The following is a 26,709-nucleotide window of genomic DNA, read 5'->3' on the forward strand; positions in this document are numbered from 1 at the left end:
GACAAATACCAGTTAGAATAATTTATTTTGCTCAATCAACTTCTTCCATGTTGGACTCGACAGCTTCCTCGGTGGTAGCAGTAGTAGTAGTCGCAATTTCTGCTTCAGGTTCATCTTCGTCAATGTTCAAACCCAAAGAGATCAATCTGTTGATTCTAGCAGCGAACGAAGCTGGTTCTTCCAAAGAGAAACCAGAGGTCAACAAAGCGGTTTCGTACAACAAGGTAGTCAAATCCTTGACAGTCTTATCTTCGGCACCGTCGGTTTCAACCTTCTTCTTCAATTCCCTGATGATTGAAGATCTTGGAGAAATTTCAAAGGTCTTCTTGGAAGACATGTAAGAAGACATAGAAGTGTCTCTCAAAGCTTGAGCCTTCATGATTCTTTCCATGTTAGCAGACCAACCGAATTGACCAGTTCTGATAGCAGCTGGAGCATCAACCAATTTGTGGGAGATGACAACCTTTTCGACGAGGTCACCCAAGACGTCTTTCAAAGCCTTGGTTAATGGCTCAAATTCCTTGATTTCTTCTTCTCTAGCCTTCTTTTCTTCTTCGGTTTCTTCTAATTCGAAATCCTTGGTAATGTCTACCAATTTCTTGTCTTCGAATTCCTTTAATTGAGTCATGGCGTATTCATCAATTGGGTCAACCAAGAACAAGACTTCAAAGTCTTTAGCTTTTAAGGCTTCCAAGAATGGAGATTTTTCTACAGCCTTGATGGTTTCTCCAGTGATGTAGTAGATGTTCTTTTGGTGTTCTGGCATTCTGGTGACGTAGTCAGTCAAAGAGGTCAATTCTTCAGCAGACTTGGTGGAGTTGTATCTCAATAATTTAGACAAAGCAGCTCTGTTTTGTTGGTCCTCGTGGATACCCAACTTAATGTTCTTAGAGAAAGCACTGTAGAATTTGTCAAATTGTTCAGAGTCTTCAGCAATTTCATTGAAGGTCTCGATCAATTTCTTGACGATGTTCTTCTTGATGACCTTCAAAATCTTATTCTGTTGCAAGACTTCTCTGGACAAGTTCAATGGCAAATCTTCAGAGTCGACAACACCCTTAACAAAGCTCAACCATTCTGGAATAAAGTCTTCAGCTTCATCAGTGATGAAAACACGTCTAACATACAATTTAATGTTGTTCTTCTTCTTTTTGGTTTCGAAAGCATCAAAAGGAGGTCTCTTGGGAATGAACAAGATAGCCTTGAATTCCAATTGACCTTCAACAGAAAAGTGCTTGACAGCCAAAGGGTCTTCCCAGTCATTGGAAATAGACTTGTAGAAGGCATTGTATTCGTCTTGAGTGACTTCAGATGGGGTTCTGGTCCACAAAGGCTTGGTCTTGTTCAACTCTTCAGTTTCAGTAACGGTCTCCTTGATGGTCTTTGTCTTTTCTTCCTTCTTTTCACTTTCATCTTCAACTTCTTCCAACTTTGGTTGCTTGTCATCTCCTTCCTTGACTTCTTCTTCTTCGGCATCTTCATCTTTAACTTCCTTCTCGACTTCCTTGGTGACCACCAATTGGATTGGGTATGAAACAAATTCAGAGTGTCTCTTGACAACTTCCTTAATTCTCTTTTCTTCCAAGTAATCCAATTGGTCATCCTTCAAAAATAATCTAATGACAGTACCTCTGGTTAATCTTTCATGCGAGTCATCTTCGGTGACGGTAAACTTACCACCAGCGTTGGATTCCCAAATGTATTGTTCATCATCATTGTGCTTGGTAATGACTTGAACGTGATCAGCAACCAAGAACAAGGAGTAGAAACCAACACCGAATTGACCAATCATGGTGACATCAGCACCAGCGGAAAGAGCTTCCATAAAGGCCTTGGTACCAGACTTAGCAATAGTACCCAAGTTGTTGATTAAATCAGCCTTGGTCAAACCAATACCAGAATCTCTAATTTCCAAAACCTTTTCTTCAGGTCTTGGGGTGATTCTGATGAATAATTCAGGTTCAGATTCCAATTTAGATGGTTCCGAAAGAGCTTCATATCTGATTTTGTCCAAAGCATCAGAGGCGTTGGAGATCAATTCTCTCAAGAAAATTTCCTTGTTAGAATAGACAGTGTTGATGATCAAGGACATCAACTGAGTGATCTCAGCAGTGAACTCGTGGGTTTCAACTTTCGATGGCATCTTCTGGGGTGGCGAATATACAAAATGCTTGAGCAGTAAAAGTACCTGTAAGTTAAGTCAGGAAAACTGTTTCGCATTTTATATTTCCACCAAATTAGCTGCAAATTCGTCGAGCGAATGTGGCAGAATTTTCCATCAACTTCTATTTGGGTAGCGCACTCATTAGCTGATTCTGAGACAAATAAGTCGTTACGTGCATTACTATTACAATTTAACTTCTTCAACTTCTATACCACAATCAATACATCTCTTCTTGACAAAGTTCATATCATCTTTAACAAAGGGAATTGGCTGGGCCCAATCGTGTACGTGTTTATCGTTAAGGGACTTACCGTTTCTAAGCTTTGTAGTATATTCTTCAGCTCTAGTTTTGCGTCTCATTTCTTTCAATTTGTCCTTGTACTTCTTGTCCTTTCGTTTGAGCCGCATCTCTTCTCTTCTTTCCCATTCTTTATCGAGATTTTCCAATGAACCCCACTTTTTCACAGCGAATTCTTCTACTTGAAGCCGAAGAAACAACTGCATCCGTGAGTATCCGTGGGGATTAGGTTTTTCGATACGTGGAAGAAGATTAATATCTTGCAACTCGGGTTCGGTGAGAAGATAATCTTCTTTGCACTCAGTCTTGGTCAAGAGCGAGTATTTTTCAGGCTTTTCTTTGGCACAACGGCGGCATACACGCGTTTGCTTGAAGTTCGAATAGTAGTTTGGATCGATTTCTAAAGATTCACACTCAACACACTTTGGTGCAGATGCAATGTCAAGCGGAGGAGCAAGATCATGAACAATGAGTTCACGTTTTTGTCGTTCTTTCCAATCCTCCAAAGATTGGTTTATTAGGGCATCCTCATCACCCGAAGGATCGTCCATGAATCCTCCGTGGGTATCTTTCATGGTAGAGAAGTCGTAGTCAATATAGTCCCTTTTACGGTTCATGGGCTTGATGACTTCCAGTTTCTTTTTGGCCTGTTCCTGTTGCACAAGAGCATCTGGAACCGGTAGCGTTGGAATAGTATGGTCTGTGGCATCGCGGTGGTTTTTTTGTAGATTCTCTCGGATTTCTAATGCTTTTTTGCGGTTTTGTTCAATGCGCTTTCGCTGTTCAGGAGTCAACTCGACTTTCTGCTTCTTCTGCAGTAGGTCTATTGTACTTCCTGTCGTCTGATTATGCGTGTCAACCAGTATTGAGTTGCCAGAATCCGCTACAATGGTAGGATCTATCAGGGACACCACGGTTTGATCGCGCAATCCCTTTTTCTGAAGGCGTTCCAAAGCTCTTCTTCTGTTGGCTTCCTAAACACGGTTAGTACAGTTCAGCCATGAATAAAGTCAACTATGTGTGATATACATACTATTCGTTGTCGCTGGGCATCCGATAACGTTCCTTTCACAAAAGACATCAGCAACACTAGTCACATAAAATTCGCAAAATCAAAATCAGTTCGCGAATAATTGCGATGGTCTAAATTTGCAGTCAATCTAATTGTGGTAGTTTTGCCACAAAATAGAACGATCTGTAACTGGATATCGAAAGCTGTATAGTAACAGGTTGCAAGAGAGATTATATAAGCCACAAAATGCTTCGTTAAAGTTTGATTTAGGGCAGAAAATTAACGCGACATTACCGAAGCCGAATGTGGAAGTGTTAAGCTTTGATTGCAAATCTCATGTGACTAGCATTGTGGTGATAACAGCATCTTAGCATAAAAAGGCGGCCGGTTTTGAAATGAACCCTGTGTTTTTATTGCAGTTACTACCAATTAACTGTGTCGCATTTATGCCACCACAATTTTAAAGTTCCAGTCTAGTTTTGCAATATAGTTTTGCAATATTGCACAATCGCAAGAACACACATGAACACTGAAAGAACAAGAATTATAAAAGAAAGTAAATTTGCTCATAATGATTCAGGTCTACAACAAATATGACTAGTTCCCATTCTATTGAAGTCTTGGAAACAGACCTAAATAGTGGTCGGATTCTGTTGCAAGATAGTAAGGAAGACCCCAAGTCTACAGTGCAGGTGTCAATTCTCTCTGACACCTCAGAGGAAACTGTAACCGAAACAAACCCGTTTGCTGATCCTAAGGTGGCTGAACATTACAGAGGTATATACGAAAAGTCAAACTATGAGTGTAAAGATGTGTTTGATCCGGACTATAAATGGACTCCTGAAGAAGAGAAGAAGTTGGTCAGGAAGTTGGATTATAGAGTTGCGTTGACATCTTGTATATTGTTTGTCGCTTTGCAAACAGACAGAGGTAACTTGGCCCAGGCCGTTGCCGATAATTTACTTGTTGATTTGGGATTGACCAGATCTGACTATAACTTGGGAAACACCTTGTTTTTGGTGTCTTTCTTATTGGCCGAGATCCCCATGTCGTTGGCATCCAAGAAGCTTGGGCCCGATGTGTTCATCCCATGGCAAATTATTGGGTTCAGTGTAATTGCGGCTTGTCAGTTCTGGATGACAAACAAGGCTGGTTTCCTTGCTTGTAGAGTTCTTTTGGGATGGATTGAAGGTTCGTTGGTGGCAGATTTGGTACTTTGGCTTTCCTATTTCTACAAGTCGAAGGAGTTAACGATTCGGTTATCGTGGTTTTGGACTACCTTGTCGCTTGTGACTATATTCACCTCATTATTGGCCTTTGGTATCTTGAGAATGAGAGGTGTGCACGGTTATGCGGGTTGGAGATGGTTGTTTTTGATTGAAGGAATCTTCACGTTTCTTATAGGTATAGCCGGCTTTTACTTGATGGTACCATCTGCCGTAGAAACCAAGAACCGGTTTCACCCCAAGGGTTGGTTCACCGACCATGAAATCAAAATTGTCGTGAATAGAGTATTGAGAGATGATCCTTCTAAAGGGGACATGAACAACAGACAAGCTGTTGACTGGAAGGGCCTTTGGATGTCGTTGACGGATTATGATGTGTGGCCTATCTATCTCATTGGACTCTTTGCTTATGCCAGTTTAAACACAACCGGACCTTACTTGACGTTGACTCTCAAGCAGGTTGGATTTTCTACCTTCAACGTCAACGTCTTGACGATTCCTGCAAATGTGATTCACATTATTGTTTTGCTCATTATAACCTGGGCCAGTGAAAAGGTTAATCTGAGATCATTATTCGCATTGATCTTGCCGCTTTGGAACTTGCCTATTTTGGCAGCTATGACCTGGTGGAAAGGTACAAATATCAATGTTTGGGGTACTTGGACGTTGTATACCATATTGGCGGGTCAGCCGTATATCCATGCCATTTGTGTTTCATGGGCCTCCAGAAACGCAAACAGTATTCGGACCAGATCAATTGCCGCAGCCATTTACAATATGTTTGTGCAATTGGGAAGTATCTACTCCAATAATATCTACAAGGCTGACGATTACCCCCTTTACAAGAATGGTAACAGGACCTTATTCATCATAACGCTTGTGTTGGTGCCCCTCTTTTTGCTTGTGAGACAATACTACATTGCGAGAAACAATTACAAGTCAAAGAAATGGAATGCTATGACGCCCGATGAGCAGCATGAATACATTCAGAAAAATGCTCATCTCGGTAATAAAAGATTGGACTTTCAATTCGTTTACTGACCTCAAATGTGTAACAAAGATTGTGTTTATTTATTTATAGATAATAAATAGAGTTACTGTGTTCGTCATTAAATCATCAATCATTACATCAAATCATCTTCATGAGAATCAGGAACGTCAATCTTTGTTTAAAATTTGGTGAGCAAAGTTTGGCAAAACAAACGATGCTTCGTGGATCTCCTTTGTGTAGTATTTCAAGTTCTTCGCTACAAACTCATCAGACCACTCGAATCTGACGGGCTTCTTGACATTGGCATTTTTGTCCTTGGAGCACACCATGAATCCAATGGATCCTGAAGGATAGGTTGGAATCAAGGTATAAGCATACTCAGCCACTGGGAAAATAGCCTGACAGTCCTTTTTCAATTGAGAGATGATTGGCATGTGGAGAAAGAGGTTTTCTGCCTGGGTGGAGATGACTCCCTTTTCAGTCAATGCGTCTTTCAAAAGTTCAAAGTATGGTTTTTGGAACAATGATTCAGCAGGTCCTTCAGGGTCGGAAGAGTCAGTGATAATAACATCGAATTGGTTCTTGTACTCGGCCAAGAACTTAAATCCGTCACCAATATGGACATGGACTCTTGGGTCAGCGTAAGACTTGGACATTTCTGGCAAGTACTTTTTCGAAACCTCGATAACTGCTTCATCGATGTCGCACAACCACGCTTCTTCGATGGATGAGTGTTTCAAAATTTCTCTCAAAACACCCCCGTCACCACCGCCAATGACCAAGGCCTTCTTGGGGTTTGGGTGAGAATTGATGGCTAAATGGGCAATCATTTCCTGGTAGGCAAATTCGTCTCTTTCGGTAACTTGGATGCAGTTGTCCAAAACTAAGACATTACCGTAGTCAGTCGATTCAAATACTAAAACGTCTTGGTACTTGGATCTTTCGGCGTGCAAAACCTTTTTAACTCTCAAGGACATTGCCTGACCGGGCCACATAGTGTTGGAGATTTCGGCGAACCAGCCATCTTTGATGGAAGGGTGTGTTAATTCTTGAGCCATCTTGATTTTGAAGAAGTCAAAAAAAAATAATTTCCTCAGCAAAGATGAAAAATTTATACGAAAATTTTTATTTTGTATCTTAATTCAAGGTCCGAAATGGGAAGTTTCCGAACGGGCCGTTTTTTTATGTTAATATGCCAAGGAAACACTTGTTTGGTGGATTAGTACCATACTACACGTGATTACGGTTATGGAGCCGTTATCCGGTGACTTTTGTTCTTGAGTGGTGGCTTATGGGAATTCATGTAGTTTTTGAGAATTGCAGCAACTCGAGATTTGCGGAAACGTTTTCAACGTGCATTGCGCACAGGGTTTTTTAGAAGTCTGAGAATTAAAACAAGAGTCTATATGACTTCAGGAGAAAACAAAAAGCTCAGATGTACAACAATAATCCCAACCCTGCCGATTATGCATACGTCTACTAGGTATTTCAAAAAAATCTAAATCTAGGCAACTTGTCCGAGCGGTTAAGGAGAAAGACTTGAAATCTTTTGGGCTATGCCCGCGCAGGTTCGAGTCCTGCAGTTGTCGTGCATTTTACTTTTTTTTGTACCTGACCGCGATGTACAAACTTCCTTAGGCATACATGTTTGGTTTGGAAGACTTGAGTATAGATACACTCACCGAAGTGAATTTATGGGGAACATGGGTATACTGGTTAATCGGTATCTATTTTTGTTTGCCAATACTTGGATACGTGGTGTTGCCCTTTTTAACTCATAGAAATCAGACTGGTGGTAGACGGTCAATTGCCATCTTCGTGTTGGGAGATTTGGGCCATTCACCACGTATGTGCTACCATGCCCGTTCTTTTGCCGGCCTTGACTACCAGGTCAATTTATGTGGATACTTGGAGTCGGAACTTGCACCAGATTTGTTAGACCATCCAGGTATCGATATTCATTCAATCCCAATAATCAAGAATTCACGCAACCTCCCATTTATTCTTTTTGCATCACAGAAAATAGTGCTCCAAATATACTATTTGTTTGACCTCCTCTTCGAATTCAGAGGCACGAAGTATATAATGATCCAAAATCCCCCTTCAATGCCCCTTTTGTTGGTGGTTATCGTATTTATTAAGTTGTTCAGCAACTCCGAACTCATTATTGACTGGCACAACTTGAACTATTCGATCCTCAATTTACGATACAATAACCAAAGACATCCAATTGTTAGGTTGTTAAAACTTTACGAAAAATGGCTTGGGAGGTTTGCAGACCTTAACTTGACTGTGACAAAGAGTATGAAGCAATTTTTAGTGGATGAATTTGGTTTGAACAGCAAATCCATTAAAGTGTTGTATGATCGTCCAGGTGACCAGTTCAGTCCCTTGGAGCGTCTCGAATATAGCAAGGATGAGATAAAACTGCATGAAATTTTCAAGCATGTTAAGAATTTGGAAGAGTATAAAATACTTATCAGCTCTACTTCTTTTACCCCAGATGAAGACTTCAATGTTCTTCTAAATGCCTTGAAGTTATATGATGATGATGCTGAGAGTACACAGAAATTATTGATGATAGTAACCGGAAAGGGTCCTTTGAAAAATCCTTTTCTTCGTACAGTGGAAGATCTCAAGTTTCTGTCCAAGGTGGTAGTGCAGTCAGTGTGGCTACTTATTGAAGACTATCCCTTGATCATTTCGGTTGCTGATATTGCTATTTCTTTGCATACCTCTTCAAGTGGTCTTGATTTGCCCATGAAGATACTAGATTTCTTTGGATGTGGAGTTCCTGTTATATCTCTTAATTTTCCTAGCATAGGGGAATTAGTTAAACATGGGAAGAATGGGTTGATCACAAACTCCCAAGACAAACAAGGGGAACCTGAAGAACTTTACAGGCTCTTGAAATTGATATTACTGGACCCTGCCCTCATGCGAACGATCGGTGAAGGTGCAATGGAAGAAAGTGAATTAAGATGGAGAGCCAACTGGAACCACACTGTTGGTGAAATATTCAGATATAATTAATAAGCATCTCATAATTCATAAATAAATAACTATGTACATGTCTTGGCTACTAATTTTATAGTGTTCTTATTACAGTAGTCGTGGAGTACTGGCTCAAACTTGGTCTTGATTATGCGTCTCCACTCCATTAGCCCTGGTGATATACCAGGGGTTTGACTGGCTCGAGAAATAGCATCATAATAGTTTACTTCTCGACGGATATAATCAACTGACCGTATGCAACGGGCTAAATTGGCTTGTGCTAAAAGTTGCTTTAAGTATCCGACGAAGGCCTGTACGTCATCATCATGGGGTCCTTCCTGATTGAACGATTCAGCAATCCACCCAGAAATGATTACTTTAATATCAGAATACATTGTCCTCATGTCCAAGAACCTAGCTGGAGGTCGAAGCATATTTTGCTCAAGCACCCAATTTTCGTCAATAACTTTGTTGACTTCCTTGTCCCTCTCTGCTATCTCCACAAACTTGGACTTGAGTGTCTGAGGATTCACTTTTTGCCTTTTTCTTTGCTCGAGGCCATTAATAACCTCATCTCTCACAGAAGATGGGAGCTCATTCAACACTGCGCTATCGTAGCTGAGGTCAGGTTCCGGGGCTGGTGTCACAGAAGATTTTCGAGGAGAAGCGGTAGCTGATCTGCTTCTAGGTTTCTTTGGTGATTCTAAAACCCTTACATATCGAGTTTGCAGTCCCGTACCAGAGGGTAGCAATTGCTGTAAATAAACTTTGTGTCCCTTCAGGGGACTTGAATCCCTGGATATTATACCACGTCTAGTCATTTCACCTCTAAGCTCTTTTCTGATTGACCATGGAAGAGCATTGAAAATATCCCAGTCGATGTCTGTGGCCCCCTCCATTGGATCCTTGAAGTCAGACGTATCAACGGGAATGATTTCTCGTTTGGGTTTACTTCTTACTATGGAACCAGCGGAAAGCTTCTGCTGCTTTCCCCTTTTAAAGGTTTCGGAATCCTCCAACTTTGATACTGTAACTGCTACCCCTCTTAATTCTTTTGGAGGTATATTCAAGATCCTGGATAGAGCTTTTATCTCTGCTGCTAAAATCCCCCATTCATTAGAAGCAACACCTAATTTGGAGGACTTGTTGAAAAAGTTACAATGCCCCATTCCAAGGTACTTGGGGGGGTTTCGAGGGGCATTGTCAGCTCTTCTGGCCAATTTTAACGTTACTTGTGAACCAACTAATTCAAGGTTAACAAGCCTCTTACTCATTTCTTTGGCCATGTTTGCCATAAATACTTCTACTTCCTTTGTGGTATCGAATCTAATTCCAAAGTTCACATCAACAGATACAGATTTTCGTCCTAAAAGGGCTGGACTAGTTCCTGAGTCCAACCGAATAGAAGAATCGTCAACACCTCGAGCATAATCATATAACTTTTGACCCGTCTTTGGACCAAATACATTAATTAATCTTGACTTGGCAATTTTTCTCAAATCAGATACCTTCACTTCAGAAAGGGACTGTATTTCCTGCTGGAACTTTTCTATAATAGAATAACCAACTCTAGGTAAGCTTCTCATTGGTATATCATCCAAAAACTCCTGAACATTTTCATTCAAGAACAAAATTCCGTCTGGCTTGGACTTTTGGAGGGCTAACTTTGCAAGTAGAACGTTTCTTCCAACTCCCACACTAACTGTGCACTTAGTTAAGCGTTCGATGTCCGATTTAATGAGGGTACAAAGTCTTATGATATGCTCCTGTAAATCACTCTCTTCACATTCACTGGCATACGAAGTGATGTCCAAAAGAGCTTCATCAACCAGTACTGGGTAAATAGTATCAAAGTCTCCAGACCTTGATAATAAGTAATTGTAAAGCTCTGATGCATACTTTTCGTATAGGTCAAACTCATAATCGATGATACAAATATTGGGGTATAGATCTTTTGCAGATCTAATCCACATCCCATTTCTGATACCAAAACTACGAGCCACATAATTACAACTTGCAATATCCGAGGTATCGTTCCCATGAGATACAACAATCGCATCCTTCTGGATGTCCAAATTAGGATGCTTCTGAGCAGAAGCGGTTGCGAAGAAGCAGTCGAAATCAAGATGCAAAATCATCTTTCTCGTCAGGTTCATATTCACTTTACTAGTACCTGCTTGGTAAACCATTTTCAAGAACTTGGCCCTTAGGTCGGCCTTCCAGGAACTTAAATGATGCAATCTTGAGTTAGCAAAAAAGTGAGGCAAGAAATCTGGGTGCTTAGCAGTCATAATAGAAGTCTTCTCAAGAGTCCGACCATCTTCATCTGCTCTAGACCCATTGAGTTGCACTTTCTCGTCATCTAGTTGTTCTGCATTATTCAACTGTTCAGCCTCGTAGAAGTCTTCTAAAATATTTTGCTCGTCCTCATCAATAATGTCTTCAGTGTTGAACTGGTGAATAGCAAAGGTATCCAGTTTTAGGTCAAGGCGCTGTTGGTCGTAGGAAACTTCTTGGAAGAGACGATACTTCTTCCAGTCTAAAAGTCTTCCCACTTCAACGCTATCTACAATCCACTTAGCTTTGACAACCTTGCAATTTTTGAATATTTGCTGCTTACGAGGAGTCAACTTGTCGCAAACGATATGAGTGGCAGAAGACTTGTTGGCTAAATGGGGCAAGAAAATCCCACCATAAATTATTACCAACCGGTGAATTTCGTTGATAGAAGGAACAGTATACCCATTCACATAAATAGTACATCCACGAAAGATAGGTTCTTGATAAGCCACTTGCCCCTGTAGCCCGCGTCGTTTCAAGTCCCAGTCCCTGTACGCCTCATCACGTAGTTGCTGTTTATCGTGTTTGTTTTGAAAATATACATCATATTGCCCAAACTCGTGTTTTGGTCCTATTCCAGACACTTCCTCATCTTCACTAGTATCGGAATCCTGTTCACCTAGTTGTGCTGGTGGAATATGATTTTCTTGAGCAAGGAGAATGTCGTTGAATGAATCTGCAAACGGGTCAGAGCTGGCGAATTTACTCTCATTTGGAGTAGAAGCATCTATATCATTACGACCGGAAATACTAGGCGTATCTGGAAGGACGCGTTCCGTGCTGATGTGTGTCTGAGACTGACTGAGGCTACTGACATGCGACAAGAGTTGGCTATCGTTCAAGGACTTCAAGAAGCTTCGATACTGCGCCGGGTTGTTGTGCTCATCATCCATAGCAACTTCATTCCATCTATTGATGAAGCTAATAATAGTAGCAGGCTTGTACAAATTCGCAGATGCGTGACGTGACTATACCAAATACGTTAGGGCAAACGAAGACAGCGCGCACTTTTATTTTGCTCACTTCGCAAGAACAAAAACATTATATTGATCGAATAACTATCTATACGTTTGCGTTTACTAGTTGCCTATCAAAAATCTTACAATATGGTATGTTGTGGAATCTGTAAGGAGAATAATAGATCGTGATTGATTTACAAGCTTCCATTTTATGATGGCATCACAGTGTTTACATCGGGTGGTGGCGGATCAGCAATGGACGTTTGTTGTCATGGTAAATGTAATGATCACTACTAACAAGACATCAGGCTGAGAAATTATCCGAACAACAAATAGCTGAATTCAAGGAAGCCTTCTCCTTGTTTGACAAAGACAGTGATGGAAAGATCACCACCAAAGAATTGGGTACTGTAATGAGATCTTTGGGACAAAACCCATCAGAAAGTGAATTGACTGATATGATAAACGAAGTTGACATAAACAATGATGGATCAATTGATTTCCCAGAGTTTTTGACTATGATGGCCAGAAAGATGAAGGATACCGACTCTGAAGCTGAAATTGCTGAGGCATTCAAGGTATTTGACAGAAATGGTGATGGTAAGATTTCTTCCGCTGAATTGAGACATGTTTTGACCTCAATTGGTGAAAAGTTGTCTGATGCCGATGTCGACCAAATGATAAGAGAAGCTGACACCAATAATGATGGTGAAATCGATATTCAAGAATTCACCAAATTGTTGTCTGCCAATTAATTGTGAAAATTCATTTCTCTAACTATGCAGTATTTTCTGTATGGATGGATATTCTGATAAATTTAGTGTTAATAATAAACATATCCATTATTTATGTTATGTACTTATCTATTGTTTCAACGAATTAAATCTGCTGACTCTAACTGATGATCTTTGTCTGAATAATTGCGAAGGGGTCGAAGAAACTCTCTTTCTTGGATACGCCCTTCTGTCTCCAGCATTCTGGTAGAAACTGTCTTGTTCTTCTTGTTCACCATCCTCATCTTCTTCGAATATAGCACTTTCTTGATCGAAGGTGATTTCATTCAAATCTCGGTTAATCATGTATCTCAAGGCATTGAACCAAACATTGTGTCTTCTTCTGTTAGAACAAGTGAACTTGATGGATCTCGTTTGAGAATGAACAACAATACTCTTATGGTATAAACCAGTAGGTAATGGGTTATTGTCATCTACACTTTCCACGCTGACAATTGCTGCAGCTCTGGTTTTAGCAGGACTAGGATTGGATAAGGAAGGATTGACTGTCGACCAATAGAGTGTCAACGAATATGGATGGACCCAGAAGTATCTCTCGTGACGGCTTTCACGAATAGACGTGAATGGTCCCAATCTCCGGTGATACTTCCATACGAATTCACCAATTACCACTTGAGTGATGGCAGGGATCATCGACCTGTCAGTTAGCGAAACATTGGTAGCCATGGAAAGTATGCCTGTAGTGTTTACGGTATCAGTGAAACTGTGGGCATTGGAATGAATTGATAAGTTTGATCTCGACATGTGTGGTTGATGAGCCATGCTCTTCGAACCTGGTGAGGTGATGGTGGAGGTACGCACTGGCGTAGCGAACCTGGCAACCAGAGCTATTTCTGGGCTTGCCTTCAGTGAAGGAGTGGGTGACTCAACGTCACTGGTAATAGTAGGAGGAACCAATATATCATCTTCGTGGACATAACCACGCTTCTCTGCATTCTTCTTGAAGACTTCATCCGAAACCTTTTCAATATTCAAGCCTTCATTTCTTAACAACTTGGTGTAATAGGAAGTAGGGATAGCTGTCACCTTTGAGGTGTCAGGTTCTCTCATGGCAGTAGTAGGAATGAAAGCATTACCTGGTAATACAAGGTACCCCAAGGCCTTTCCAGCTTTTGAAAAGTTAGCCGAATTGCTGACAATCTCCTTGGAAGCTTGAAGTGTTTCAAGGTCTCTTTTTGAAATGGGAACTAACCCAAACTGTGCAGCGACAGTACTGATTTGGTCACCAGTAATGTTCTCAATCTGAGACTTCTTGAGCTGCTCATACTCTTCTCTAGTTAAGGAGAATAATCCTAATTCAGCCAGTTTTGTCATCACCACTTCTTTTGTAATGTCTGCTTCCTTTTGGGATAATTCGAAGATTTTCGAGTCTTTTTCTGCCAAATCTTGTTTGTACGTAAGCAACTCCGCTTCAGAAATCATCACTAAGGCATGCTCTTTCAAGTACTCCTCTACATCTTGTTCATCGGGCTTTTTACCCAACAAGCTGATATACTCGTCGTCCTTAATAACAACCATACCAATCCTAGCAGCACTCAAAGATAATTCCTCTTCATCCAATAAGAAAGACTCTTCTGCGTCAACGAAATTGTTCTCGTCACTGAAAATAGACCCATCTCTAGAGATTCTTCTATTAGCTCTAATAGAAGAGGCAATGTTATTGGATGGCTTGTCGATAGCTTTAGTCTTAGTTTCATCAGGGGGAGTAGTCAATTTCTCGAACTCAGCCAAGGGCAAAAATTTAAATCCTTCATTAGTAAAAGTTTCGATGATGGAAGTTTTCTCGGTGTCTGCTCCTCTTAGAAGAGTCTCCACTGTTCCTAGTTTAGTTGACTCGTTCAATTGATCGAGCTCAACTTGGTCAACCAACACTTTTCCAAGTTTCTTAGCTTTCGTTTCAATGGGCTCTGATATAGTAGTTTTCATTTGGTTAAACTCTCCAATTGGAAGAATGAACATACTCAGCTCCTCTGCCTTTTCTAATAAATATTCAAGGCTTGGAGAATCATACTCCTCTTGACTGATAACCACTAATCCCTCCTCTTTGGCTCTTTGCTCTAACGGTTTTGAATATATTTCTCTCAACTCCTTCAACTCTTCTGATGGTAAAACTTCCATTCCATTATCAGCAGCTTTAGCTCTTATCATCTCTAATGAAGGCATGTTGGCCTTGAAAATCAAATCATCGTATTCTTGGTTTGTTAATACCTTTTTGCTTTCTTCTTGAGCTCTCATTTCTAATGATTTACTGGAATTGGTTGCTAAGCTACTGTACTCTTCATCAGTAACAAGAGTATAAGACAAGGCCTTAGCCTTCTGGATCAAGTGTTCAAAAGAAGGCCTTGCAATTTGATTGTTCAAAGCTTCTAAGTCAGCTATTGTGATTACAGTCAAATTCTTCTTCGACGCCTTATCTTCAAGTGGCTCATCAAATGAACGCTTCAAATCATGTAATTCTTCGGATGATATTAATTCATGGCCAAAAGCATTAGCATGAATTGCTACAGCTTCCATAGTGGGCAGAAGTAATTTGTTATATTCTTCTGGACTCAAAAGCTTCATGCTCTCTCTAGTAGCCCTTGCTTCCAATGTCTCGTTAGCAGCATCTTTGAGAGATACAAATTCTGTAGCAGCAACGATTGCAAATCCAGATCTTTCGGTGTGCGCTTTCAAAGATTCCAAGGTTGGGTGGTTCAACTTCTCCAAGATTTCATTATGCTCAGAAATTGGAAGAATATGAAGACCTTCTTTCTGTGCCTTTGACTCTAGTGGTTCTTCAAGATCTTTCTTTATCAGCTCGAATTCGGCTTCAGGAACCAATACAAAGCCAGATTCCAAGGCTTGATCCTTTATAGGTTTGTTAGCCTTTTGTTTGAAATCTTCAAATTCGTCTGTGGAAACTACAACATGCTTGAGAGCGGATGATTTCTGCTTAAGATACTCCAAGTCTGGACTCTCATAGCTCAGTTCTAACTGGGCAAGTCTGGAAGTGTTTTCCTTGTGAGTAGACTCGTCCAATAACACCTTGTTAAGGGCCTTGGCCTTTACTTCAATTGGCTCATTTGCAGTTTGTTCAAGAGTCTTGAACTTATCAGCAGGAAGAATTACGTGATTCTTGGAGCTGGCAAGCTCTCTTAAATGCTCGACTGGAGGATCCTTACTCAACGTTTCCAACTGTTCAAATTCAACTCTTGGGATTACAACATGATCATGAGATTCAGCTTTAAGTTTTACATGAGACAAGTCAGGAGCCTTGATAATTGATTTCAACAGTTCATGTTCCTCATGAGACAACAAGACTTTACCCTGTGACTTGGCATGATCATCAAGTGAGGTGGATTTATGGTCTCTTAAACTCTTTAATTCAGCTGCTCCTAAAATACTAAAACCAAGAGCAGCAGCTTTTGCTGCCAATCTCTCATGGCTTGGGTTTTCTGCCTTCTCTTGCAACTCTTTGAATTCGTCCATTGCCAATAACTTAATATTGGCCTTTGTGGCGGCCTCTTCAATGGTCTCTTCTGCTTGAGCCCTCAAATCTCTGTACTCGGATTCCTCGATGAGAACGAGTTTGTTATTTTGAGCATGTTTTCTTAACTCGTCCACCGAAGGACTATCAGCTCTCTTTCTCAAACTGATAAGCTCATCAACACCTATAATGGACATTCCTGTTTCCCTGGCTTTTTCATCAATGCTCTTGTTTGCTTCTCTTTTCAAATACTCATAATCCTTAAAATCGATAACCACTGATCCATGAGTCTTGGCTTTTTCAGTAAGATGGTCAATGGAAGGTGTCTCAGCATTATGGTGAAGTTTTGATAATGCATCCGTTGCCATAACACCTAATCCTAATCCAGCACCAAGTCTGACAATATCATCACGAGTTGGGGAATTTGCTAACTGGTTCAATTCTTTATAGGAATCATTCGTAATAACTTTATAACCCATAATCGCAGACTTTTCTGTTAAGAAACTCAAAGATGGTTCTTCAATTTGCTTATTCAAAGAATCATAATGGATTTTCTCAACCGTAATCAAGCCATATCCTTTAGCATGCTTTTGGACATCAGCCTTACTTGGTTGCAACAATTGCTCATACTCAGACTCCAGAATAACAACAGCTTGATGAGCTGTCGCTTTTTCTTTGATGTGGTCAATGTCAGGCTTGTTCAATTTAGACAAGGAGTAATCATAGCTGGATTTGTCAACGACAACCAAACCTTTAATTGCAGCCTTTTCTTCGAGGAACCCACTCGAAGGGGATTCGAAGTTTTCCTTGAGGCTTCTTAACTCCTTGCTTGAAATAAGAGCAAGGTCAAGCTTAAGAGCCTTGCTTTCCAAGTACTCTCTCGATGGATTTTCAGTCTTATTGTTTAACTCTTCAAGTTTTATGCATTCAATAGTCTCATAACCAACAGCCTTAGACTTTTCTTGCAAATATTCAAGATCTGGTTGTTCGATGGACTGTACCATTCTATTGTAGACAGGAGATTCAACAACCACAAGATCCAAGTCCTTGGAGGCAGCCTTTATGAAGTTCACGTCTGGGTTACTGACTATGTTTTTTAAATCGTTATATTCAACCTTGGATACCACTACCAAACCTGCGCTTTCAGCCTTTTTCTCAAGGTGCTCTCTTGTTGGAGCAGAGATTAAAGACAAAAGTTCTTGGTACTCAGACGTGGAGACGACAGTATTATCAAACGATTTCGCATGGAGTTTCAAGTAGCTCAAATCTGGTTTGTCTAGTTTTTCCTTCAAGTCTTTTAATTCATCTCGGCTAATTACCACATCACCATTTTTCTCAGCATGCTTCCTGATTTGGTCTCCAGTTGGGTTTTGTGTGGAGTCGGTTAACTGCTTCAAAGATGCAACACCAATCAATGACATTCCAAGAGCACTAGCATGCATAGCCAAAAAGTCTTTAGGTGGAGATATTAAATGGTTCTTCATTTCATCATGCTCCTTTTCTGGTATTGTCACATAATCGTAAGTTTTGGATTTATTTTGCAAGTACTCCAAAGTTGGACTTTCAAGAGATTGCTTGATACTCGACAATTCTTCAGAATCAATAAGGGTAGAATGATAAGCTCCAACCTTTGACTGGAGATACTCCTTACTAGGATTCTCAATAATGTCCTTCATCTGCTCATACTTGTAGATAGGAAGAGCTATCATACTCAAGAGAGCAGCTTTTTCAATCACCTTTTCTTTATTGAAGTCGTTTGCCTCTGATAATAACGTCTTATGTTGTTCGTCAGATAGAGTAACAATGCCTCTGGTCTTAGCCTTTTCTTCGATATATTCTTGCGTAGGAGACTCAATAAAATCTTTCAATGATTTAAGTACAGCCTTATCAATAAATTCTCCCCCGTGGCGTGCAGCAAATGTTTCTACATCTTTCTTAGTTGGATTCAACATCGACTCATGCTGTTCTTTTGGAATAAAAACGTGATTAATCTTGGCTGCCTTCTCGGACAAATGAGTCAAAGGAGGATCTTGAGTGAGTTTAAGAAGATCATTGTAATGATCTTGTTCTGTTACAACAAATCCAAGTGACTCTGCCTTCGCTTTAATATACAGTAAAGACGGGTTGTTAGCAAGTTTTGTGAGGGATTCATGTTCGTCTTTATCGATAAGATTCATGTTCAAAGTTGAAGCTACTTGGCGGATGTGATCCAAAGGAGGATTGTCTGCGAGGAGTTGAAGTGTTTCGAGCTCATCGTTGTCCACTAAAGCATGTCCATGGTTGACAGCCTTTTCTTTAAGGTGGGCAAGATCTGGGGACTCAGCTCTTTGCTTGAGATTCTTCAATTCAGCTTCTCTAAGTGTTACCAATCCAATGGCACCTGCAATTTTCGACAAATGACTCTCGTCTGGCCTGTTTGCATTCTTCTGAAGGGTTTGATGTTCTTCAAAAGGAATAAGCACATGCTTATTCCTACTAGCATGAACATTAATTTCCTCGATAGAAGGCTCACGAGCCAGCTTGACAGTTTCCCTATACTCCGAATCGGAAATAATGACATGTCCCAAACCAGTCGCTTTTGACTTTATGTGATTCAAGTCTGGGTTGTTGGCTTTCGTAGATATATCCTCGAATTCTTCATTTGACACCACGTGATAACCGTAGTCTTTTGATTTTTCAATTATATGTTCGAGAGTTGGAGAATTTGCTGTCTGAAGTAATGAATTGTGATCTTCGGTATTCAAAGTTACCAAATCATACTTGGGGGCAATTTCTTTAACCTTCTCTACGGATGGATTTTCCGCTCTCAACTTCAAAGCTTCATGAGCAGTACCAGCTAATGCAACAAGACCAGCTGCTTCCGCAACCTTATGAATATGGTCTTTGGGAGGATCGTGTGCCAATTGCTTAAGTTTTTGGTATTCATCAACCCTAACAGGAACCATGTGATGCCTTTCAGCCGTACGCTTGATATGGTCAACCTCGGGGCTGTGTGCCAAATGTTGAAGAGAGTTCAAGTTGTTGGTTGGGATAGCAGAGTAACCTAATGCTTCTGCATGGGTTATCAACTCTTCAGGAGTTGGTTTATTGACTTTCCTCGAAAGATCATTATAGACATCCTTCTTCACTAGAAGAGATTCGAATCCATTAGCCTTATCTTTGATATAATCTTCCGTTGGGTGCTCAATTTGTTTGTATAATTCATTGAGCTTCTCTATCTCGAGTGTAGAAAATCCAAGAAGGGTCGCCTTGCTAGACAAATACTCCAAAGAAGGGGATTCGATTGCCTTTTGCAACTTTTCATTCTCCAGGCTCGATAAGACAATGTGATCTCTTAGGGCTGCAACCTTGGTGATATGGTCTATGCCTGGGTTGGTTGCTATTTCCTTTAAACTTCTATGGTCATTGGTGCTCAATAAAACATGATCGTTGAACTCGGCCTTCTGTTTAATAACATCTAAAGGCGGATTGTCCACCAAATCGTTCAAGCTGTCTAATACCTGCTTTTCGATAACCGAATATCCGACGAGATGAGCCTTCTCTTGAATAAAGTCTAAAGATGGATCTTGTTCTAACTGCTTCAATCTAGTCAATTCTTGTGATTCCACTAAGGTGTGGCCCTTTATGGCTGCCTTAATGGATAAGTCTTCCAATGTTGGATCATTAGCAACCTTATACATATTAGTGTATTCCTTCCTCTGCAAAGTCACCAAATCGTGGTTCTCTGCATGAGCTTTGACTTGACTGAGTGTTGGAGTATTAGCAGACTTCTGTAAGTCCTGTAAGTCCTTTGTCTTTATGGTAGAAAAGCCTAATGAACTAGCCTTTATTGTCATGGAGTCAATTGACGGATTTTCAACAGCATCAACAAGGCTCTTATGCTCTTCCAAAGACAATAAAATTTGGCCATGGGCATGCCCTAGGGACCGAATATGTTCAAGACTTGGCTCATGGGCTAATGACTTCATGGTCTCGTATTCAGCAATTGGAACAGCGATCATGCCTAATTCAGTAGCTCTCTTAGAGACTGAATTAGAGTCTGGGTTCACTAACTTTTCATGAGTATCCTTATCGAGAACGATCGAGCCAATTTCGGATGCCTTGGATTGTAAATGTTCGGCTGAAGGTGAATTTGCAAGCTTTACAAGTTGGTCGTAGAAGCTTGATGATGAAATTATTAATCCAAGTTCATTTGCTTTGGATTTGATGTAATCCTTGGATGGCTTTTCATGGTCAATTACAAGAGTTTGGTAACCATCGAAAGCTTCTTGAGAAATGAGGACCATATTCCTTTCCTTGCACTTCTCTATCAAGTATGACTCTGATGGAGAAGACAACTCCTCGATTTTGCTGTGGAGAGATTCAAGTTCTTTGTGCTTCAAGGTTGATAATCCCATTTTCTCAGCATTCGAAGTAATATATTGGACAGATGGTTCGTGGTAAGCTTTCTTGGTACTGTTCAACTCGTTGATCTCAGCACTTGGTAATGTGACTATTCCCATCAACTCCAATCTCTTCCTCATCTCTTTCTCACTCAAAAGATCATCATACTCTTGAGTTGTCAAAGGAACAAAACCCCTTTCTTTAGTAAAGTCCTTGAGTCTGTCATCATTGATTGACGTAATGTCGTTGGAGAGAAGCTCTTCGTATTTATCGAATGGAATCAAAATCAAGTTGTTATCTCTAGCATAGTCTTCAATTTGCTTCTTTGGTTGAACATCAGCCCCTAATAAGTCCTTTGATAATATTGATCTAGAGTCTCCACGTTCCTCCACATCCGAGTCATCCGAATCTGAATTAACCAAGATTGGCATGGTATGATCACCAGTGGCAACAGCAAAGTTAACTTCTTTAGGCTCATGGCGTGGTAAATCAAGCTCAGAGTCCATGATAGTAGTACTATTCAACATAGATAATCTCTTTGCCTCGACACCATCCAAATCTTCACCAATAAAATCTTCCCACTTACCTTCTTCTGTTGGAAAGTCCAGAGAACTTTCTTCGTTTCCAAATATCATGAATTTAGAACTCCGTTTAGAGGGTGATAAAACCGCTGGGCTTCTATTCGATGGTGAAGCCAATTCAGACATTGTCTTCAACTTTTTAGAGAGTTTTGAACTCTTATTAGGTGAAATGCTCTCAAGTGATTTGTTGGCATCAGCTCTATACTTCAACAAAGTCGATCTCAACTTCGAAATTGTTCTATTGGAGTGATTCAAGGAAGCTCTCAAAGTCTCGATTTCCAACGCAGGGTTTCCATGATCGGTTTCAGGCAACTCATGAGGGTTTACATCGATCATAAGGGAGTCGAAATCTATGGATTCATTGTCAGAATTATCGTCTTTGATGCTGGGAGGTATTAATAAATCGGAATTTACAGCAATTGACTTGGATTGGGTTGATCCAGCTGCTTTGCTTTGCAATTGTACAGTCAAATGATCATTCTCATCATTCAATTGCTGGATTCGGTCATTGAGTAACGCGAGATCCTTGCTGTGGTTCAATTTGACCTTTTCAGCCTGTTCATAGTAAGTATTAAACTTGACTTGAAGATCTTCGTGAAGTTTCTGGTAGTTGCTAGACTGATCCTCATGACCTTTAGCGCTTTTCAACAACCTTTCTCTACCTGAAGTAAGCTTGGCTATTTGCTCTTTCAATCCCAATACAATGGATTCTAATTCCCAGTTTCTGTCCTTTAAGTCCACTTCACTGCTTGCGTGAGCCTCGCCTCTCGTTTGAAGGGTTATTATTTGTTGCTTGTAAGTCTCTACTTCTTCGTAGTTGGACTTCAACTTAGATTTCAACTTCTGGTTGTCAGCATTCAATCGTCTGCATTCTTGGACCAAATTCTGACTCAACCCAACCACATAGTTCATGTCGTTACCCTTTGATTCCGGGCCCAACGAAGGCACTGTATTGGGAATGATGGTGGTGTTTGGTTTCATAGGTGAGCTATTTGGGGAGCCAGCGGAAGCATCAACATTAGAGGGAGCAGCCTTCTTCTTCGGTGGCTTTTTCAGATCCTTAGATCCCGAGAAAAACAAGCGGTTTTGAATATCAGAAAGCTGACCTCGAATGTCATTGTTCGATGGCTTGTCTTTATCCTGGCCCATTATCAATTAACAGGTACTTTTACAGGTCAAATTACCAATACTTGAATATTGAATCAATCGTCTAATGTGGTGATTTTTCCAATGCGCGTAAATATAGTCAACTTTCAATGTTTTGATCTTACGATAATATCGGGGTTCCTTGTTTGCAGATGGTGCCGGGGGACTCCTGTTCAAAACTAACTCTAAGGGAGAAAAAAACACAGTAACCTACAACTGTGATGGTTCATTTCCCTCTCTACTCTTTAAAATAACCACAATACGTGTCTTCCTTGCCAAGCTACACACAGGGACAGCTGAACGGGGAATAACAAGTGTGGCATTGCCTCTTCTTATATGCCCAAATAGCAGCAACGCTTGTTCGCTACCGTTTTTGTGGCGTATATTTATATCTACAAATGCTCTCTTTTGAACAGCCACCTAACGCGGAGTGAAAAATAAGTCGCAGTTTACTGGAAATCTGTTCGAAACATGGAGACTCCACAGGCAAATACATACGCCAGTGGCTCGGCCCAATATGTATCAGGGGATTATGACGTGTCTCAGCGGATCAGGGCAAGTGCACCAGACCGGACGTTTGCATTGGTCGACGAGGAAGCAGAATTAAATGCTATAATTGACAAGACATCCAATTTGAATCTCAGTTCCAAAGGCCGCAAAAGTAATTTGGGAGAGGTGTTTATCAAGTACATTAACCCGATCCTCTTGACAGCGGTGTCGGCGTTTTTCCGGCTATACAGACTCGATGGGTCCAAGCACGTGACCTGGGATGAGGCTCACTTTGGGAAATTTGGTTCTCATTATATCAAACACGAATTCTACTTTGATGTGCACCCTCCTTTGGGAAAACTTTTGGTGGCATTATCAGGATACTTGGCGGGGTCCAACGGAGAATTTACTTTTCCTAGTAGTGGCTCATACCCGGAAGATGTGAACTACGTGGCAATGAGAGCTTTTAATTGTATTTTCGGGATACTATGTACACCATTGGCATATAAAACAGCCGTGGTTTTGGGCTTTAGTCAGTTCTCCGTATGGTTTATCACTTTACAAGTGATTTTTGAAATGGTATCATTGACATTGTCCAAATTTATCTTATTGGACTCCTTCTTACTATTTTTCACGGTATTAAGCTTTTACTGTCTAGCTCATATCCACAGACTTAGAATGAGCAACACGTTTCTTACCTATGATGGAATTAAGTGGTTACTGATTACAGGTTTGTCAATTGGCTGTGTTTGTTCGGTCAAGTGGGTAGGGATGTTTGTGACTGCCCTTATTGGGTTCTACATCATATATGATCTTTTAATCAAAACCTACCAGTTAAGAAGCAAAAAATACCATATAACAGTACTTGAGTACTTATTGCACTGGCTCACCAGAATTGTGACATTGATCATCATTCCGTTCGTGTTGTACTTGTCATTTTTCAAGATCCATTTCGCCTTGTTGACAAGGTCGGGTCCTGGTGACGGGTCCACCTCCACCTTATTACAAGCAAATTTGGAAGATACCAGTATTAAAATAGGTCCAAGATCGGTTGGTTATGGTTCTTTAGTGACACTTAGATCTCAGGGATTATCACCCAACTTGCTTCACTCCCACCCTCACAACTATCCTGAAGGTTCCCAACAGCAGCAGGTGACCACGTATGGGTTCAAGGATAACAACAATGAGTTCGTTTTTGAGTTTGATTTACAAAACGGCTTGAATAATCACTTTGCAACCCTTGAAGCAGATGAAAATACCACTGTCGAGTACGATAGACTTGTTAAAGATGGGAATACGGTTAGACTTGTACACTCCAACAGAGGATGCCTTTTACATTCCCACCGGGTCGCAGCCGCAATTACCAAGTCCCATTTTGAAGTTTCATGTTATGCAAACTTGGCCAATAGTGATCTGAAAGATGATTGGGTGATTGAAATCCAAGGACATGAAAAGTCTCCGTCTCCAGACTTCCAAAATGAGGCCACCGATGAGCTTCATCCAATTTCCACCAACTTTAGATTAAGACACAAAGTTTTGGGTTGTTATTTAGCCACCACTGGTAAAGCATATCCAGCCTGGGGTTTCCAACAAGGAGAAGTTATTTGTAAAAACACAGTGTTAAAACAGGATAAGAATACTTGGTGGAACATCGAAGATCATGTTAACGAGTATTTACCCAATATCACCACCAAGTACGTACCTCCAAAACCTAGATTCTGGAAGGAATTCATATTGATAAACTATGGGATGATGGCTTCCAATAATGCTTTGGTCCCTGATCCCAACAAGTATGACAATTTAGCGAGTGAATGGTGGGAATGGCCCATTCTTCGTGCTGGTTTGAGAATGGGTTCATGGTCTGCCAACCAAGCCAAATATTTTTTAATTGGAAATCCCGCCGTCACTTTGTTTAGTACTTTCAGTCTCGGGGTATTGGCCATCTACTATGTTGTGGTGTTATGGCGCTGGCAAAGACAAAAGCTCGTGTACCAAAATGTGTTTGATACCAACCTCAACCAATTGATAGCACAGTCTATCTTACCGGTTTCCGGGTGGATCTTACACTATTTACCCTTTATACTTATGGGACGTGTCACATACTTGCATCACTATGTGCCCGCCCAATATTTTGCTACGTTTGTGGCAGGATGTATCTTGGAAACATTGATCTATAAACCTTTCAAGAACCACAGAGTTGTGGTTTGGGTTGCATTTGGCATATCCTACACTATTACAGTTGGACTTTTCTTGTATTTAAGTCCTCTTTCATTAGGAATGACTACCTCTGCCAAAGATTACAACCACTTGAAGTTTTTCTCTAGCTGGATGATTTAAATTATCGTAATACGCATAATAAACGTTTTTACCCTGGCCTGATTGTTGCCAGATGCAAGACAAATGCCGGTTTCGCACTGCTCTAATGTTGATGAAATTTTAATCTTGCAAGCTTTTACACCACTGGCATCTAAAGTTTACCACCAACAAATACTGTTAGAACCGAACTCGCCTCGTTGAGTACGTCGTATATTACTTCCTCCTATCACATTGACGTCGAGTAGTGCCTTGCAAACCTTCTAGAAATCTTGTACTCGCATCCACACCCCAATTAAACGATTGACCGATGGACCGTTACCGCAGCGAGTATTTGGAAGACGAAGAGTTGGATTTGCAACAACAAGGATCCAGCGCTCACCCGGAGCCTGAACTTGTGACTTCCCATCAAAACATTGTTGACGAAGCAGAGTTACTTGCGGCTCAAGCAGCGGCCGAAGCAGCAGCGGCTGAACAACAACAACAACCAGGGAATGCTTTCAGCAATGTTGGACAAGGTTTGGTGGCTGAACATCGAGATTTGATGATTCAGTACTGGCAAGAAACCATCGACTCCATTGAAAACGACGAACATGACTTTAAAAACCACCAACTTCCTTTAGCAAGAATTAAGAAAGTAATGAAAACCGACGAAGATGTGAAAATGATCAGTGCCGAAGCACCTATTCTTTTCGCCAAAGGATGTGATATTTTCATCACAGAATTGACCATGAGAGCTTGGATCCATGCAGAAGAGAATAAACGAAGAACCTTACAGAAATCCGATATTGCTGCTGCTCTATCCAAAAGTGACATGTTTGATTTTTTGATTGATATCGTTCCCAGGGAAGAAGAAAAGCCCAAGAAACCCAACCCCAAACACATGGCGGGACCCCTTCCTAGCACCAAAATTTCTAACGGAAATCCTGATTCCGGTGATAGAAACACCTCCCCGGTGTCGGTACAAGCACCTCTTTCGGGAGTTCCACAACCACAACCTCCACAACCACATCAACTTCAACATCAACAGTCTCAGGTACCTGAAAGGCTGCAACCGCCAGGAAATGGCAATTACTCCAACTTTGAAGGATATGGCCAATTTGAAGACTATAGATAAACCTCAAAAGTAGGCAACAGGTAAAAATGAAATGTTTCAGCTTAAAAAAGTCAAATGTATATTATAATAGTAAATAGTGTTTGTAATAACAAAATGTTATATTAGATTAGCTGCAAATCATTCGGGGTTAACCACTGATCGGAAGGGTACGGAAATAACTTCCTGGGGTACAGAAAAAAAATTGGTGTTCGCCTAAAAGGGTCAACATCGGAGGACATGTTCAGAAATTTAATTGCACCATAGATTTTCTGGCAAAGCAATTTTAGGACATTAGAGGATTTTTCTTTTGGGACTTGGAGCAATTTTTCACAATTGGTATAAATATTCCATGACTCCAATATTTGTGAACGTAGAATGTTGAAAAATCCAAGCTTTTATCTCAATTCATTCAAATCATATTCGAGACAAGCTTCCAGACCTCAATTTCTTAAACCCT

General features: G+C 40.6%; 10 protein-coding genes and 1 non-coding gene across 11 annotated transcripts; 6 read left to right on the plus strand and 5 right to left on the minus strand. All coding sequences in view use genetic code 12, as the record gives it.

Moving 5' to 3' along the window:
• Window positions 1–31: 31 nt before the first annotated feature.
• On the minus strand, window positions 32–2,143 carry HSP82 (Hsp90 chaperone hsp82; the record flags this gene model as incomplete). The annotated part of the gene is made up of 1 exon (XM_006684252.1): window positions 32–2,143. The coding sequence occupies one exon, from the start codon at window positions 2,141–2,143 to the stop codon at window positions 32–34; it is 2,112 nt and encodes a 703-aa protein (XP_006684315.1).
• Window positions 2,144–2,347: 204 nt separating this feature from the next.
• RAD14 (DNA repair protein rad14) lies at window positions 2,348–3,543 on the minus strand (the record flags this gene model as incomplete). Its single annotated transcript, XM_006684250.1, has 2 exons — window positions 2,348–3,436; window positions 3,496–3,543. The coding sequence occupies 2 exons, from the start codon at window positions 3,541–3,543 to the stop codon at window positions 2,348–2,350; spliced, it is 1,137 nt and encodes a 378-aa protein (XP_006684313.1).
• A 524-nt stretch (window positions 3,544–4,067) lies between these two features.
• On the plus strand, window positions 4,068–5,741 carry PSN45_003475 (uncharacterized protein; the record flags this gene model as incomplete). Its single annotated transcript, XM_006684249.1, has 1 exon — window positions 4,068–5,741. One exon carries the CDS (start codon window positions 4,068–4,070, stop codon window positions 5,739–5,741), a length of 1,674 nt encoding a protein of 557 aa, XP_006684312.1.
• Window positions 5,742–5,858: 117 nt separating this feature from the next.
• SPE3 (putrescine aminopropyltransferase) lies at window positions 5,859–6,749 on the minus strand (the record flags this gene model as incomplete). Its single annotated transcript, XM_006684666.1, has 1 exon — window positions 5,859–6,749. The coding sequence occupies one exon, from the start codon at window positions 6,747–6,749 to the stop codon at window positions 5,859–5,861; it is 891 nt and encodes a 296-aa protein (XP_006684729.1).
• Window positions 6,750–7,198: 449 nt separating this feature from the next.
• Window positions 7,199–7,280, plus strand: PSN45_003477. The gene has a single exon. It is a non-coding gene; the product is annotated as a tRNA-Ser (tRNA).
• Window positions 7,281–7,335: 55 nt separating this feature from the next.
• ALG1 (mannosyltransferase) lies at window positions 7,336–8,724 on the plus strand (the record flags this gene model as incomplete). Its single annotated transcript, XM_006684248.1, has 1 exon — window positions 7,336–8,724. One exon carries the CDS (start codon window positions 7,336–7,338, stop codon window positions 8,722–8,724), a length of 1,389 nt encoding a protein of 462 aa, XP_006684311.1.
• A 29-nt stretch (window positions 8,725–8,753) lies between these two features.
• REV1 (deoxycytidyl transferase) lies at window positions 8,754–11,918 on the minus strand (the record flags this gene model as incomplete). Its single annotated transcript, XM_006684247.2, has 1 exon — window positions 8,754–11,918. One exon carries the CDS (start codon window positions 11,916–11,918, stop codon window positions 8,754–8,756), a length of 3,165 nt encoding a protein of 1,054 aa, XP_006684310.1.
• A 213-nt stretch (window positions 11,919–12,131) lies between these two features.
• On the plus strand, window positions 12,132–12,739 carry CMD1 (Calmodulin; the record flags this gene model as incomplete). Its single annotated transcript, XM_006684246.2, has 2 exons — window positions 12,132–12,134; window positions 12,293–12,739. The coding sequence occupies 2 exons, from the start codon at window positions 12,132–12,134 to the stop codon at window positions 12,737–12,739; spliced, it is 450 nt and encodes a 149-aa protein (XP_006684309.1).
• A 108-nt stretch (window positions 12,740–12,847) lies between these two features.
• On the minus strand, window positions 12,848–22,357 carry PSN45_003481 (uncharacterized protein; the record flags this gene model as incomplete). Its single annotated transcript, XM_006684245.1, has 1 exon — window positions 12,848–22,357. One exon carries the CDS (start codon window positions 22,355–22,357, stop codon window positions 12,848–12,850), a length of 9,510 nt encoding a protein of 3,169 aa, XP_006684308.1.
• A 468-nt stretch (window positions 22,358–22,825) lies between these two features.
• On the plus strand, window positions 22,826–25,180 carry PMT6 (dolichyl-phosphate-mannose-protein mannosyltransferase; the record flags this gene model as incomplete). Its single annotated transcript, XM_006684244.1, has 1 exon — window positions 22,826–25,180. One exon carries the CDS (start codon window positions 22,826–22,828, stop codon window positions 25,178–25,180), a length of 2,355 nt encoding a protein of 784 aa, XP_006684307.1.
• A 286-nt stretch (window positions 25,181–25,466) lies between these two features.
• Window positions 25,467–26,273, plus strand: HAP5 (CCAAT- binding transcription factor component; the record flags this gene model as incomplete). The annotated part of the gene is made up of 1 exon (XM_006684243.1): window positions 25,467–26,273. One exon carries the CDS (start codon window positions 25,467–25,469, stop codon window positions 26,271–26,273), a length of 807 nt encoding a protein of 268 aa, XP_006684306.1.
• Window positions 26,274–26,709: the final 436 nt, after the last annotated feature.

The sequence above is a fragment of the Yamadazyma tenuis genome, chromosome 4 (genome assembly GCF_029203305.1).
Source record: "Yamadazyma tenuis chromosome 4, complete sequence".
NCBI lineage: Eukaryota > Fungi > Ascomycota > Pichiomycetes > Serinales > Debaryomycetaceae > Yamadazyma > Yamadazyma tenuis.